Below are 16,702 nucleotides of genomic sequence, written 5' to 3' on the forward strand. Positions count from 1 at the left end.
CAATCAAAAAGGATTTAAATATTTATAACATTAGACTCTCTTTAAGGACTACCCTGAATAAAGCAACAAACCTTCATTCCCAAAATAAGATGCAAATTTTATTGTAATGCATTACCTTAGATTTAGAAGAAGCAGTTCTCTGATGCATGCTACATTGTTCAGTTTCCTGATCACTTGAAAAGGCTTTTTTTAGGATGTCTGGGGCTTAGGCGAGATTCCTTGGCAATGCTAGGGGTTTGACACCCAGTCTATATCATGGAGAAATCCAATTGTCATCAACCACAGTATGTTTGCAGGAATAATGATGATTTTGGTTGTAGTCAGGCTGGCTCTGGGATACAAAAACAGATGCTCCAGTATTGTTTGATTAAATCTCTCTACAGTCCCATCTCAGTAGATATAAGAAAGCAGTTTTGAGTCTTTTCCATGCCAAGAATTTTACATATTACTTTAAATATGGCAGGTGTGGTGTTCATTCGTCAGTAAGGGTGAATAAGTAAAGGTACACCAAATCATGAAATATGGCTTTCTCTAGAATTTTAGCAAGGATTTTTCTTAATCACACGAGAGAGCCTTTCTCAAGATGTCTGCAACTTTGAGAAATAGATTCATAATTTTCTCTTCCAAATTTAGAACACAAAAATGTTATTTTCAAGGAATTGTGTGTTGAAACAAATTTGCTATCAGATAGTTTACTTATGCAGTGGTAAACAGTTTTCATAACAGAAGGAAACTTTTTTTTATTGTATGTATGTTCAATTGTGTCTTCTTCCTTTAGCCATAATAAATCTTTTGTCTAAAGAATTTTTTTAAATATGCATATTTATTAAAAGTTAAATAGTTTTTTAGTAATAATCTAACTTTTAAAAACATCTAGAAAATTTAGTCAAAAGAAAATTCTCACTAATTGTTTTCTAACCAGTTTCATAGCAATAATATACAAAATATAAAATCAGTCTAGCAGTTATAGTTCTTTCTTACAGGCGGTAAAACAGAACTTAGGATTTCAGTTAATGAAAAACCATAGGAACCTGTGTAACAATAATTTTTAAATCTTGCAAAATCATTAAAGATGGTTCTTTTTTTAAATGAGTTTTCATGTTCTGCATTGGAATGGATATCAGATTGTGTAATATACATTACAAAGTCCGAGATCCAGATGTCCACTATCCGAAATGATCTAAAACCCAGACCTCAAAATATGTATGATTAGAAACCCTTATGTCAAAAAGGATTTCTAAAATCATGTTTTTGCCATAAAACCATTACATTTTTTGCAGCAATCCATTAAATGGAATTGTTGCAAAAAATGAATAAAGATGTATCTGTCTCAAAATCATGCAAAGAGTATGGCATTGGAAAATCAACTGTAAAAATTATTCGTTATGCTAAAAGTGAAGATTATGACAAAGTGATGACTGAATGGATCAGACAACATTGCAGCAAGGGCATGGCATTGACAGGCTCAATGCTAATGTCTCAAGCTAAAATATTTGAAATATCGAAGAAATGAACTTAAAAACTGAGTGCATGTATTTGACAGGTTGGTTAATCAAATCTAAAAATCGCCATGCTATAAGGCAATTAAGAATTTCAGGTGAAAAAAAGCTTCAGCTGATACTGAAGCTGCTGAACTATTTGCAGATTAATTCATTGAACTCATTAATAGTGAAACGTTATCTCCAGAATAGATCTACAACATTGATGAAACTGGTCTTTTCTGGCAATATGTACCACAAAACACCCTGCAACCTCTATAGAAAAGGCTCCAACTGGTGTCAAAGATTCCAAAGCGAGACTAAGCATGCAGAAGTGATGTAGGGATGCACAAATGTAAGCTTTTTGTAATCGGAAAAAATACATGACCTTGAGCGTTTAAAAGGCGTAAAAATGTTCCCTGTTATATGTCGTGCAAATAAAAGAGCACGGATGATATAAGTGTTAATGAATAATTGCTTTGAAAATCTTTTCATACCTGAGGCTCAGCAGAATTTGGTTGGTTTGTCTGATGATGCAAAAATTGTCCTAATTGTAGACAAGTTTGGCTCATACTACTTAACTTTTTATTGAAAGATAATATTTCTGTATTCTTTCATTCAGGTTGTGGATATCAGAATAGTGCGCACACTGAAATCCAAATATAAAGTAAGTTTTTTTTAAGCCAAATTTAATTGATTGAATAATTGGAAGACTTTCAAGAATTTTTGAAATATTTTTGCATAAAATCTGCTTTGTAGAGCCATTGCAAGATCGTGGGAGGATGTGTCTCCAGATACTTTGAAAAATGCTAGTCATACTTTATGTCCAGTTACCATATTTCATGGTGAGGATTATTAATATGATAGCCGCAAATGGGAAGGTTTTCGGATATTGCAAACCAGATGTGAAATTTTTCAATTAATTTATTTTGTAAAGAAATGTGGAGAAGCAGTACTAAAGGAAGGTGATATAACAGGTTTTCATTGCAGTGATGGTGCCCCAATCACCAATCAATTAGCGGATAGCAAAATCTGTAGTATGGTTCTAGATCCAGAAAATACTTCAACTGATAGTGAAGAAAATGACAGAGAGGTTTATTGAAAATGAAAAAAAATTTTGATTGACAAGTTGGAATTCTCGACACAGCAATTAAAGGACTTGAACAATGGCACTTTGTAACTGAAAAAGAAATTATGTGTATATACAGAATTAAAGATTTTATATTTTCTTATTAAAAAACAATTTAAACAGCTTACATTGAAAGAAATCTTTAATGAAGTAAATATAAACATTAAGATTTTTTTTTTTTTTTTTTTTTTGTAAATTTTGCTTTCCTCTAGATCATAAATAACGATTTCATATTTTTAATTTTATAATTTCTACATGCCATCTTACTAGTTTTAAACTGACGTAGACCGTCAGCTGGAAAAGTCCAAAATCCAGAATCAACGAGTCCGAATTTCAGACTTTATACTATATTAATATGATATTTGCCATGTACTAGCATAATCCTTACTTTGTTCATCCTTATCATATTTGTTCCTTAATCTCCCCGCCCTTTCTGAGCCATTCGTACAGATCATTCTCTGCAGAAACAATTTAGAGGTTGTGTTTCCTCTAGAAAATGTGACCCAAGCTCATTTTGATGCTTTAATGATTAACCTTTTTTCTTCCATGAACATTGCGAAATGTTTAAAGGTAATAAGGTATGCCACAATTATAAAATTCACATATGGTATTAAAAGCTTGTTTTTGCAATGAATAATTTTCTATGAAATGTATTGCTACCAATCAGTTAAAGGTTTAGTATATTACCCAAGAAATGTTCTGTAAAAGCATAATGTCATGAACATTTTAATCTGAAATATGAGAAAATTATCAGAAATAGACATGCATAAAAAGTGTATATATATATATATATTTTTAAATAATCAGAAATATTAAATGGATAAAGTATGCCATATTTCATCGTGCATTGTTTGATTATGACTGATCGATTGTCAAATCTACATCTAGATACACTAACACATTTTACTATCATTCATTTTGTTATTGTTGATCATCACTTTTTTCAGAAAATAAGCAGGAAGTGCTTCAAGAAGGCTGAAATTCTTACATTATTTAATACTTTGATATATAATTTGTATACATTTCGACATGTTAGAATTCTTGCATGCTAATTTGAATACATGCCTAATGGCCATGATATTAAGAACTCAAATTGATGGGAAAAGGAAAAGGTAAAAGCCTTTTCTTGCTATTGCATGAAACATGGGTATTGGATAATAAGGGCTTGTCTAGAAATGGCATGATAAAAAAAAGGTAAGCAAGAATATGTTGCAAGCACTGTAAAATAATAGAAGGATGTGAAGGCAAACAAAATGCAGAAAATTTGTGAGGGGTGTTCAAGTGAAAAGGTACGAAACAACTGTGTGTGCATAACTGAAGTCTTTATTCACAAGTAATCAGCAGAGGCATGAGCACAACTATCGCGGAGGATTTCCCTGTTCCCAGTATTTCTGTGGCTATGACAGGAGCCAGTCCTTTACTGTGTCCTTCAATTTGTCGTCTGAATTGAAGCAAACATATGGAAGTCACAGGACAACATATCTGGGGCTGTAGAACAAATGTTCAAGTTTAACTCATGTGGACTTGACCATAACACTTTGTGTGACCTTGGAGACATGTAGACATACATTATCATGAAGCAGAATCACTTCTTTCATGAGCAGCCAAGGTTGTTTGCTGTTGATGGACTTTCATAGTCTACAGAATGTTTCACAGTGCATGTCACTGTTAATTGTTTTTCCGTGCCTGTGGAATCTGATAAGCATTGGGCCTTGGGTGTTGAAAAAGATGATGAGCATCACCTTGCCTACTGATGGCGCAGATTTGAATTTTTTAGGGGTTGGTGATGATGTATTCTCCCATTGAATGTTGTCCCATTTTGTCTGTGGCTCAAAATGATTGCACCAACTCTAGTCACAGCTGACGATCTGCTGCAGGAAAGCGGGATCTTCATGATACAGGAAAAGGTGTTGCAGTGCTAGCCCCTTACAAAGTTTGTGTGTGTGTGTGCTTTGCTGAGCTTCTTTGGAATCCACTGCAACATGCATTCTGGTAACCCAACTTGCTTTGCACAATTGTTCACACTGTTCTAATGCTGCCTGCCACTGCCACTGCCAACATTCGCGCTGTGGCATGCCAATCACTTCTCGCCTTGCCGATGTGTTCACCTAGCTTGGTCTTCGGTTCATCACACAAACATGCCTGGCCTTCACAAAAATGGGCACTCCGCATTCACCTGAATTGTTAGTAATGTAGTCTGCCCTATATACAGCCACCATCAGGCAATGAATATCAACCAAATTAACCCATTCTGCAGTCAGAAATCTGATAACACCTTGCTGCTCGTCAGTTGTTGAAATTTGAAATGTGAACACTATAATGTCCTCACATGCACTGCTGCATCAACTGGATGGGCCTGCTTCTCTACTACACTGTGTGCGGGCACTTGCGCAGAATCACGCCAGACACTATACTTCTGTCCTTAGATGTCTCACTACGTTATACCAAAGCGGCATATTCAGATTTCAACCAGCTTGGTTGTTATAATGTTTCATACCTTTTCATTTGAATACCCCTTATACATACACTGTATACCTCCAAGAAGAGCGCTAAGTAACCAAGTACTGTTATGCTTTTCAAGTAGATTAAGACCAAAGAACCTTAATATATAATCATCAGTTGTAACCTTATTTTTGAGAATATTCTCATATCAAACATGTGTAATTTTCTTGTAAGACACTGTCATTTTGTCCATGCAGAAAGTCTAATGTCATAGATCTTGGAAATCTCTGAAAATGTTTAATGCCGCAGAAAAAAAAGCTGATGCACCTTTTTTTTAACCGCATAATGTTTTGATATTCATTATCATGGATGCTGATGTGTCTTATGGAAAGTTGAATATTGGTGTGATGATTGGTTTAGAGGAAGTATAGAGTTGCAGTCTAGGAGTAAACAGAATTTTAACTATCCCCATAGGCTGTTCCCAAAACATGCTTGATATTTTGCTTCCAAATTAATCTTTGATTAATAATTAACACCCAAGTAATCTTTACTTGATGGACTGAAGTGTTTCTCTGTTGATTTTGTATTTCTTTTTAATTTTATGCTTGATAATCAGTTATTTGAGATTTTATTCTTAACTTTCCATTTTATACAATCTTCAGTTTTTTTACCTTTTAACCTGCATTGTCTTAATAGAGCTCTTAATATATGTGGATTTAATGGCACTGGCTTTGCCTTTTGCATAACATACAAGTAGATTGCTATTATCTTGAACTATGCTCAGGAAGTTAGCCACATAGAATGAGTATTAACTAGCTGAGAGCAGAGCCTTGGAAGATTCTAGCTTTAATAATTATAGTTTCTGGAATTTTTTGTACTTGTTGCATCACGAATTTTCTGTTCTCAAGAAATCAGCATAATGAGACTTACCCAAATGAAAATAGAGAAGATTGTAGATAAGTGCAGCATGAAAGACAAATATGAAAGCTTTCATAATATCTAACATGAGAGCTGCATCCACTTTATGTTCATGATTCCCAATTAACTCTATAGTAATTAAGCAATTTCTGTGAAAACCAAATTGATCATTTCATAAATGATATAAATAATATTTAATATGGTTGATAATAATCCTGTCAAAAGCTCTAAAATATGAATTGGTGTATGAATTACTATTTAGTTTAGGATGGTCTTTTGTAGGTTTCTTTAGCAACACATTTCCAAGATGTGAGAAAATATGAATTTTACACAAAAAATATTAAACATGCTGTAATGTCTTGATCTGAAGATTGCAAATAAATTACCTTTCAAGGGGCTGTGCAAGAAAATTCAGCCTGTTGATCTGTTTGGCTGTGCTTTACAAATATCCAAAAGAATCCACTAGCTGCTTCTAAAAGTTAATGCTTTTATCATCCCATTTCTTGGTGTAAAACTCCTTATTTTCTTTTTTTAACAGTCCTTTTTAAGGCTGCTGTTTACTGCCTTTTGTTAGAAACCTAGAATGAAGTTCTATCTTTTAAAGCTTTATTATGTACCTTGCTTATGTCGTTTGTTGATTTTCACACTATGCGTTTGATTTCTGTGGAGTTGCTGGATGAGATGATCAAGAAAGATTTTCTTTAAGATGTTATAGTTGGGCTTCCAGTCAGTGACATTTCTGATTTTTGGGTTAGTAAATGATGATACATATAACATACGCATTCAAAATGATCTAAATTTACATATAACTTTCATTTGCATTGGTGGTAAGTTCAGAGTATCATGCTGCTGATTTCTCTATGTTGGCTGATAAGCTGATTAATGCATTCAGAGGAGAGATACTGACTTGTTATTTAAAACTCATGCTAAATTGCAGTTTCCAAAATTTCCGGAAGAAAGGCCGCATTAGCGTAAACTCCGCACTCGAGAAAAATTGCGGGGAAAAAATTAAAATTACGCAAAATCGCCGCATAGATTCAATTGCATGTGACATCGTCGGGGGCTATATAGATGCAAAATCTCAATGTTCTGATATATGACATATCAGTTAAGAAAAATGCATGAAATGAAACCATAACTCAAAAATAAATTAAAGGTAAGAAATGTTGAAAATGTATTTACGTTCAGGAATATACTTATATTTACCCACTAAAGAAGTCCATATTTGTAGTACTCAGACTATATTATAAAAAATGTTGCAACAACGAAATATTAAATTTGGATGACAAAAGGAAATTTTAAATTTTACTTACAAAAGGAATTACAGCAAACTATACATCATATGAAGCCATCAAAATCTGATTCTTCACTATCTGAATTAAAAAGATTTAGTAAATCCTGATCTAAGTCCAAGTCTTCCAGATTGTCACATTCATCCTCTTGGTTTACAGTGTCTTTATCTAAGGATATAATTTCAGCTTCTTTGAACCCTGCTATTATTGACGATGTTTTTACCCACTGTGCAACTTCTTCATAAGATGCTCTACGCTTTTACCGCTTTTGGTATACGTATGCAATCCTTCACTCATCCAACACTCCAACCGCTTTCGGACTTCAGCTTTGAAGGATTTATTACCTGACAAATCTAATGGTTGTAAGATTTTTGTCAAACCACCAGGAATTATTGCTACAGTCGTAGACAATTTTTGACATCTGGTTTTCACTGACTTAAGTAAATGAGCACGCATGGAATCTGTTATCAATAACCCTTTTGGTTGGAAAAAAGATCCCTTATGACACTGCCAAACTTTTTGTAGCCACTCATGCATGATTGTTTTGCACATCCAGCCGTTCTTGTTTGCACAAATAATTACGTCATTAGGAAAAATCTTCCTTTGGAATAGTTTTACGTTTAAAAATTATCATCGGCTTTAGCTTGTCACCGTTTGCGGCACAAGCTAACACACACGTAAATGATGTTTTTTCATGCCCCGTCGTAAGCACAGATACAGTTTTTGCACCAATTTCATCAAGAGTTCTGTTTGCAGGAGAGTCGAAAGCTAACGGCGTTTCATCCATATTTATTATCTGTGACTGAAGAAGTTTTTTTTGGTCAATAATATGTGTCACATATTTTAGAAAAGATGCCTTTTTATCCTGCCAGTCCATTGGTAATTGTTGCCCGACTGTGGTTCTAGTACACACAGAAATATTTTTTCTTTTCATAAATCTGCTACACCAGCAAGGCCCTCCTTTGAAATCATTTATGTTCATTTCTTTTGCTATAAATTTTGCTTTTAAGCGAATTTTTACAGTCAAAATTGCCATTCCCTTTCCTTGTTGCTCCTTTATCCAGTTTGCAAGGTTGTCCTTAAAATTTGGCCACCTTACAGTACCACTTCTTTTGGCTCGTTTCTGTTGTGGCATATTTTTAAGTTCTTCTTTTTCAGTTCTCCAACGTTGAATACATCTCTCGTCCACTTCAAACTCTCGAGCTGCTGCTCTATTTCCAATTTGTTCAGCACATGAAATTACATTAAGCTTAAAACCAGCAGTATAGCTTCTGTGCTGTTTAGGTGCCATTTTCAGAAATTTTCCGCTCCCTTACTTAAAAACTATAACAAGTACTTGTACCCAAACTGATGGAATCTGTATCTGGCAGAATGCCAAGAAAAATCGATTCATGCTGAAGGGGAAATACGTCAGAGTTCGTTATTGCGAGGCAGGTGGAGTCGTGTCCGCCTTTGAAAAAAATTGCAGGAAAAGCAGGGGTCTGGAGAGGATGGGTCCTGGAAGATTCATTGAATGGCAGAGGAGAGAGACTATTCAAAGTGATGAGAATGCTGATTTGAAAGGGGGAAGAATGTTATTGTTCTGAGATCCCGTTTAGGGTGAATAAGGCATGTAGGTCCGTTCAAGGGAAAGAATGTAAACAAAATAACGTTCACAAAAAGCAACTGAGTGGTCTTTTGTGTGGGAACAGCACCAGTCTATGTACAATGACCAGGCCATCTAAACTATGTACAATGACCATCATAGGAAATATTTTATTTTTAGTGCACCTAAACACCGTGTGGGTAGAAATGCTGTGGCTTTTCTTTGGGAAATTACAGTAATTTTCCAGTACCCTCAGTTTGTATGTTCCAGATTAAAATCCTGCTCTAAGGCTGTGTGACTTCGCCCAGAGACAAAAGTATATTATATTATCAAGGGTCAGATAGTTTGCTGAGTACTGTTTTTTTTTTATACAAAGCACCAATAATGCTGTTTAAATGCTAAACAAGCTCTTTTGTAACCATGACCTGGGTATAAGTTTCAGACTGATATGCATAATATTGATAGTGTCATTATTTTGCATCTTTTACCTTCAAATTTCTGTTTTCAAAATGGTAAATGGGATCACCTCACATTTTCAGAATTTTACATGCAGAGTTCTATTCATCAATTTTCTCTGCTGATTTTGGGGGTTCCAGTAATTTTTTTCAGACATCAACAAAATATTCATGCATTTCATTACCATCTTTTTGTTTAATTTTGTTGGTAAATATTAGGTCCCTAACTTTTCTTACTTTTGATGTTTTTGATTGATGAAAGAGCCATCAGATGCAAAACCATCTGTTTCCTGAATGTTTGTCCAATTAGCTTACCACTCAAACATCACCAAATAAAGTGAAAAAACAAAGGATTTTGTGTTATATCTTTGCATTATGTTCATTAGTGCTGCAGGAAATTTAATAATGCTGCTGTATGTAAATGTTGAAATATTATTTGCCTTATTAAGTGACTGTCTTTCTAATTCAAATGTTATAATTTGAATGCCTTTCTAATTCTCTAAAAAAAAAAATCAGCCATCCATGACAAAAGCACTGCCTGTCATTTTGTTGTTTCTAAGAAGACTTCAAAAATGTGAATCAAAATGCTCAAGTCATTCACTGCTTCAAAAAGCATCCATTTAGTGTGTTTTAGCGATTTATATATATATATCTCATGGCACATATAAATTGCACAAGTGACAGCTGAAAACTTTCTACTCACCAGCTGCAAAAATAATTTTCTGTAGTTTCAACTTTGCAAAACTCTAAAATTCATGTATGTGTTAGAACAGTATACAGGAGTTCATTGTTGAACATAGTTATGCATATACACTGATGAAATAAATTAACAGAATTTTCATATTTGATCTACGATCTCTAGAACTACTGGACAGATTTTAATAAAATTTGGTATGAACATTGATTGATATAATACAAACAAAATAAACGTTCAACAGTTATAATAGACACACATGTTCGTGTGTAACACTCATGGGAGTCTGAAGGTCTCAAACAATGGTTGCAGAAGACACAAAAGAAATGGGTTAATAGGTGGTATGGTCTTCTCTTGCAGCCATATAGTCCTTGCAGAGTGATGTCATACTGGATATACGGCAGTTTATCAGTTTATCTGTGGCAAGTGGTCCCACTCAAATAGCAATGCTGTTTTCAGTTTCTGGATGGTTCTCGGAGGGGGTTGAGAGTTGAAATTGCCCTGCCCAGAGCGTCCCAGACATGCTGTGTAGGGTTGAGGTCTGGAGACCTGACTGGCCAAACCATCCAACAAATATCATCACTCTCGAGAAATTCGTCGACCAGAAGAGCTCTATGTGGTTTTGCATTATCGTCCTGTAAGATGAACTTGGGGCCCCAGAAAAGGTGAACATAGGGCTTCAAGACCTCATCTTTGTACCTCACACCAGTGACAGAGCCTCTGTCAAAGACGATGAGAGGTGTGCGGCCATCCAACATGATGCCTGCCCAGACCATTACACCGCCACCATCATAATTGTTGATTTTGCGAACATTGGAGGGTAGGTAGCTGGTCCCTGGCCCTCTCCATATCGAAGTATGCTGAGAATCGGCGTTTAGGCTAAAACAGGACTCGTCGGTGAACAGAACGGTGGCCCATTGCTCCATACTTCAATCACTATGCTGCCTGCACCATGCTAATTGGACTTTCCTGTCCGTAGACATGAGTGGGAGGCAAACAGCTGGTCTTCTGGCAAACAACCCTCTCTTATTCAGTCTTTTGGAAACAGTCACCTTTGTTACATGGATTCCTGTGGCTGCATACAGGTCCAAGAGAGCTAGCCTCTCTGTTACACCTCGCGAAAATGGACAAATAGCGACCTTCTCTGGCTGTCATGGCTGTTGAACAATCTTGCCCAGGCTTTCTTGATGGATCCAGTATCCTGGAACTGTTTCCATAGGTTATGCACGACGCTGGTTGTTAAATTAAACTCTCTGCATATCTGGACTTGCGATTGGTGTGCCTCTAGCCTCCCCACAATTTGCCACCTCATTCCATGATCTAAACGTTGGTGATTGCTCATTTTTACTGTTCCAATATGAATTTAACCAATTGCTGCAAGATAACACCAAGAAATTCGCCAAGGTGTGCTAGCAAATGCAATTTGTCTAACCCTCCACGGCTTATAAAGCCTGTTTTTCTGCTGGCTCCACCTACACACATGTGTACGCTTACATATTTGCCATACAAGATTTGCATTTTTATCTAGAAGCAGTGGTTTTTCCTTCAGTTCAGTTCTCTTCATGCAATTCGATAAAATATGCAAATGTTCTTAATTTATTTCACCAGTGTATGTTATCTATATGATGAGATGTCACACTTATGGCGGCATTGTTCAAGGAATTTTGTTTCATTTCTTTGAGTTGCCAGGTGCAGTTTTGAGTTTCAGGAAGCCTGCCAAAAGTTTGAGTGGAGAGAGTTAAATATGTGACAGCGGGTCAAAATTACTGTTATTTATTTACATTTTTTAAATAAATCTTTGCATGTTATGTCTGAAAAATTTTAAGTAGCTGACAAACATAAATTGGTGGTCCTCTCCTTGAAAATGTATTAGTAAGGATATTTTGGTATAATATCGACTGTAATAAAAATCACGTAAGAGTACCTGTAAATAAATTATAACTCACTAAACCTAAGTAAATGATGAAAGCTATCTAGTATATTGATGTTATTATTTTCAAATATGTTTTCTTGTCATGTCTAGGAATTTTCTATGTATTTAAAATTATGTCAATTAAAAATTACTTATTTTATGCATGTTCTGTAGTCCGAAAATGGATCATTTCCTGGGCAGATTTCTCCTCCTCATGTGCAGTTGTTCCGTCAAGGAATGAAGCATTCACAAACTTCTCCATCTCATCAAACTTCTCCCTGTTCATTGACTCCCTCTCCTGCTGGAAGTGTGGCTTCTGTAAGTTCACAAAGCAGTGGTTATAGCAGTAGTGAATTGGGTTGGAGTTCATCCTCTGTTCCTGGAAGTTCTAGAACTCATTTGCAGTTTGATGTGTATTCAGATGTTCTTACAGTTTCACGAACCAAGTACAAAATGTTACAGCAACAAAGTGCATATTTGGCTAATCTACATCTTTCTCATGATCTATGGGAACATGCTGATTATCTTAGTTCCAAAGAGCATTCACGAGGTATGTCATGCAATGTTTGTTACTTGAAGATTCGAAATGCAGAATATATATTATTACATTATCTAAAACTAATAATTTAATATTATATTATATTTAAATTTTTATTTACAAGAATTTTTTTGCATGCCGTGAACCATTAAAAAACAGTTTAAGTAGGCATTCTGTTAAAATAGAAATTCCTCTGCCCTAGTAATACCAAATCAGTACAATAAGTTTTTCAGACTTTTTCTCTCTCCCAAAACTCTGCTTGGATAACTCTTTATTTGTTGTGATGCATAAATTACTTTTATCATTACTTTTCTTTGTCTTTTGCTATCATAATAGCTTGCTACATTCAAGATAAACAGAGGTTTGTTAAATAAAGATAGAAATCATATTGAATAATTTTTATGAACTACCATTTCTCAAAATGATTTATAAAAATTTAAAAAACAGTATATTTGATACATTGTACAAGTATGAACACATTTTATGCTAACTATAAGAATCTGAATATTTTATTATTTTATGCATAATTCATTATGATATGGTAAGCTTTTTGTTTTTCCCCTAGCTAAGCAGTAGTGATTGCAATTATTCTTAGTCTCAGGCTTTGTTATATTCAAGTTTTTCTAATAAAAACCTGCAGAGGTTACTGAGTGTACAGTAAGCAACAAAGAAACAAAAAAGAAAGAAATTTTATGTTTTCTGTTCTAGCTGGCTGGTGACAAAATTCAACTTATATGTTTAATGCCTCAGCAGTGTGTCTTAAGATATACGTTTAAATTTGTACATAACACTGAGCTATGTTGCATATGGTGACTGAATATTGGTCTTCTTTTTTAAGAATTCCATTCTCATTTTCTATATTTCATTTCTTTACTTAAACGTTGTGTCAAGACACCAAGTTTTACAAAATTGCACAATCATATTTAAACAAATAGCACTCAAAATTTTAGTTGCTTAATGTAGTTGAATTATTGTTGCTTCCTTTTTGCATTGATACTCTTGCTTGCTTTTTCAATATCGAATTTAGTCTTATTCAACTAAATTCATATTTCTCCTCATTTATTTTTAGAAAATTTAATCTTAAGTTATATTTATAAATATAACTTACATATTGTCTTCAAAGAGAATTTAAAAAATTTTTTCATATTTCCAAAAAATTAAAAATTTTTGAAATATATATAAATCCTTAAAAATATTTGTCATGATATCAAAATTGGTGCAGGTGTAAAAGCAGTTAATGATACCAAATGTGGTAAGAGCTGCACTATGCTAAATTTCAGCTTCTTTATACCTCTGCTTATTTTCATATTTCATTTTCAGTTAAATTATCATATTGATTTTTGTTAACCTAACATTGTTTTGAATATTTTAATTTTAAAATATCAAATTAAATTTTTTTGTAAAATTGCAATTATATTGAAGTTTTTAAGAAAATGAGATACTTGATGAAATTTGAAGGCCGAAGATTTTATTTACTTTTTTTAAACATGATACCTTCTTTTTACCTTAAGGTGACTTAAATGTTTTCTGTTCAAAATCAAGTTTCTTATGCTGCCATATTTTCACCTCATCAAATTTAATTTCTGTGTTTATAAAGTTGATAACAGTAGGTAGGTGTTACAAAGGGAAAAGTAAAGGAGACTGTTGAATGATGATTTGCAACATGGAAGAGTTATGGTCCTGAAACTCCATGTCTAAATAATCTTTAAACATAGGGGAGTATATTATTTACTTCTCCTTTCCTGGTTTTGTTAGATTCTGTGTTCTGTTTTATTAAACAATTTTCTAACCTGAAATGAAAAAAAAAGCATGATGTTTTGTTAATGAATGTCTTTCTATATTTGGTTGATGGATTATCAATTGAAAGCAATAGGACTAGAACATTTATTGTTGCAACATTCAGTGCAAAAAAGAAAATAACCATTAGCCACCTTCTGGTTATCTTGGCAGTTAAATAATTTGCTGTCATTTCATCCGCAGTATCCACTGATCACTTAGTCTTGTTATAAAAAGATATATTTTCAGTCTTTCTTTTCTGCAGTAGTATAATCTAATGCATTATCATTATACAATGTTGAAAGCATGAGAACTGTTTTTCCTTTCTTTGAAACATAAGAAATAAATCTTTAATCTTTTTTCAGAAAACAAAGAATGTGAATATATATATATATCTCTTTTTAACAAAATCAACAGAAAATTCTCCTTTGTTTGTCCCATATTCCTACTGTTGTCAGCATTTCTTTTAGAATATCCTCAGATAGTAGGTAACTCATATAGCAATTATCTGCATTCAGTATTTCAGTATTCCACTAGTAACTAATAAGATGTACTATTACTGTCTTTGTAGGGAACAATCTGGCCATCTACTGCAGTATATTTCCATATTAGAAGTATACAAATTTTTAGAGTATATTGGTGCAAAACTCATCATTCTGTACTGCACTGGCTTGTTCAGTATATACTGATGGAACCCACATCAGCCACAAAAGGGTTTGAGTTTCTTGTGAGTGGTTATGTACTACCCAAAGCTGTAAGAGTCTTCAGTTTGAAATAAATCTGTCCAAGAAATCTCTTAAGTGTGGCTGTTTTAACAGGGAATATCTGTGTGGCCTATCTACCAAATTATCTAAACACATACAAGATAAAAGAAATAAAAACCACTTATATGAAAAACTTCAAGATCTGGTACTTTACACTGAGATGTGCTGACTCTTGCGGAGGCCTCATAAATACAAGTCCTCTAAGAGCTTTCATCTGCATATCTGTAACTTTTGCATCGCTTTCATCTTTATAGTGTGGGGCTGTATAGAAATATATAAATTTGTGCATTCTACAAACATCAATAACATTGTTTTATCAAAAAGAATATTCCACGTACTAAATGGACCAGTAACATTTCTGGCTTCTGTTACAGTTCGTGGAAAATGAGTCATTATATTATGCATATGAATCTTATATTTTGTCTAAATTTCTTTTCTTTCCACACCTTTTTTTTCATCTTTTCCTACAAAATCATCCAGTTCAGAGACATTATTTTCTAATGTTTCATCAATTTCTTCTGTTTCTGTGTTAGTTTTACTAAATAATTCACTATCAGTCTCATCTTCTCTTTCCTCAGAATCTAACAAATCTCACAGTCATTGCATCTCTAACCATTTTCTTTGCTATAATGCACTTTAGTTCAGATCCTTTCAAACTTATGAAAGCTAGCAAGCAAAAATCTTTTGAAAGTTCTGTAAGAGCTATCTCTCATTAAAAGTGCTGTATCATTAATTCTCTATACTGACTTTCTTAAAAACACAGTACTTGAACAATATTTCTTAATACTAGGGTAACCGCAAACTCAGTCTAAACTCTCGACGCATTTCATTGAGATGTTAGTACAGTCAAAAGTCTTTAATCTGGACATCCATAATCCGGAATGATCTGTAATCCGGTCCTCAAAGCTACAAACTTTCTGCGCGTGCGTCAATGCATAATACGTTAACGCATGTGCATAATATCTTTACGCATGCACATATGCGTCTATGCATGCGCATAATACTTTTACACATGCGTGTTTAATGTATAACGGACAGTAAACTAAGCTAAAACTATCTAATTATCTATTTCAGTTAATGTTGCAGATTGCGCTCTTCCTTAATCTTCTAATTGGATCTGGCTTATTATTTTTTGCAGACTGTTAGAGCAATTTTATAAAAGTAAGCTTGAACTTTCGATTATGTCAAAAAGAATTTCCGATTCTGGAGCTTCCAAAGGATCTACAAAGCTAAAGCATGTTTCGATGTCCATCACACAAAAAGTGGCTGCAAAAAATGGATAAAGGCATATCCTTTGTTTCTCTAACTATTCCGAAATCTGTTTATCAATTTCACGCTGCTCTGCGGGGGGGGGGCATCGCGGCACGCAATGAACTGGAAGTTGATCTGTCAACACTATCCTTATCTTCAGAGCAGATGTTTTTATTCTATTCGGCTTATAATTCCTTACTAAATGTAGTATTTCATCTCGATGTACTCCATCTTTGATATGATCTAAGTCAAATTCCTCGTCATTATAAATATCACAAATACACATCAAATAGTTTTCTGGTTGCAATTTTCTAATTTCGACTATGCGTAATGTACGCTTTACGCATGTGTGTGTTGAAAGAAATGTTTAATAAAGTAAGCAAATAAATATTAAGCTTTTTTTGTGTAAATTTTGATACCCTTCAGATCATAATTGCTCTTTATTTCATAATTTACAGTTTCATATTT

The 16,702-nt window shown here is 34.0% G+C and overlaps 1 protein-coding gene across 5 annotated transcripts in view; it reads left to right on the forward strand.

The window, feature by feature from the left end:
• The window catches only part of LOC118198324 (uncharacterized), a 408,445-nt gene that overhangs the window by 359,314 nt on the left and 32,429 nt on the right, over positions 1-16,702 (forward strand). For 4 of the 5 annotated variants that reach the window (XM_085808315.1, XM_085808318.1, XM_085808319.1 and 1 more), the window contains one exon: positions 12,080-12,455. In XM_085808315.1, coding sequence (XP_085664441.1) covers positions 12,080-12,455 — 376 coding nt within the window. Of the gene's footprint in view, positions 1-12,079; positions 12,456-14,790; positions 15,016-16,702 lie in introns of those variants that run through there. The other variant, XM_085808317.1, reaches the window with a different exon arrangement.

The sequence above is a fragment of the Stegodyphus dumicola genome, chromosome X1, assembly GCF_044657685.1.
Source record: "Stegodyphus dumicola isolate Sdum_Otavi_A_Nest chromosome X1, ASM4465768v1".
Taxonomy (NCBI): Eukaryota; Metazoa; Arthropoda; class Arachnida; order Araneae; family Eresidae; genus Stegodyphus; species Stegodyphus dumicola.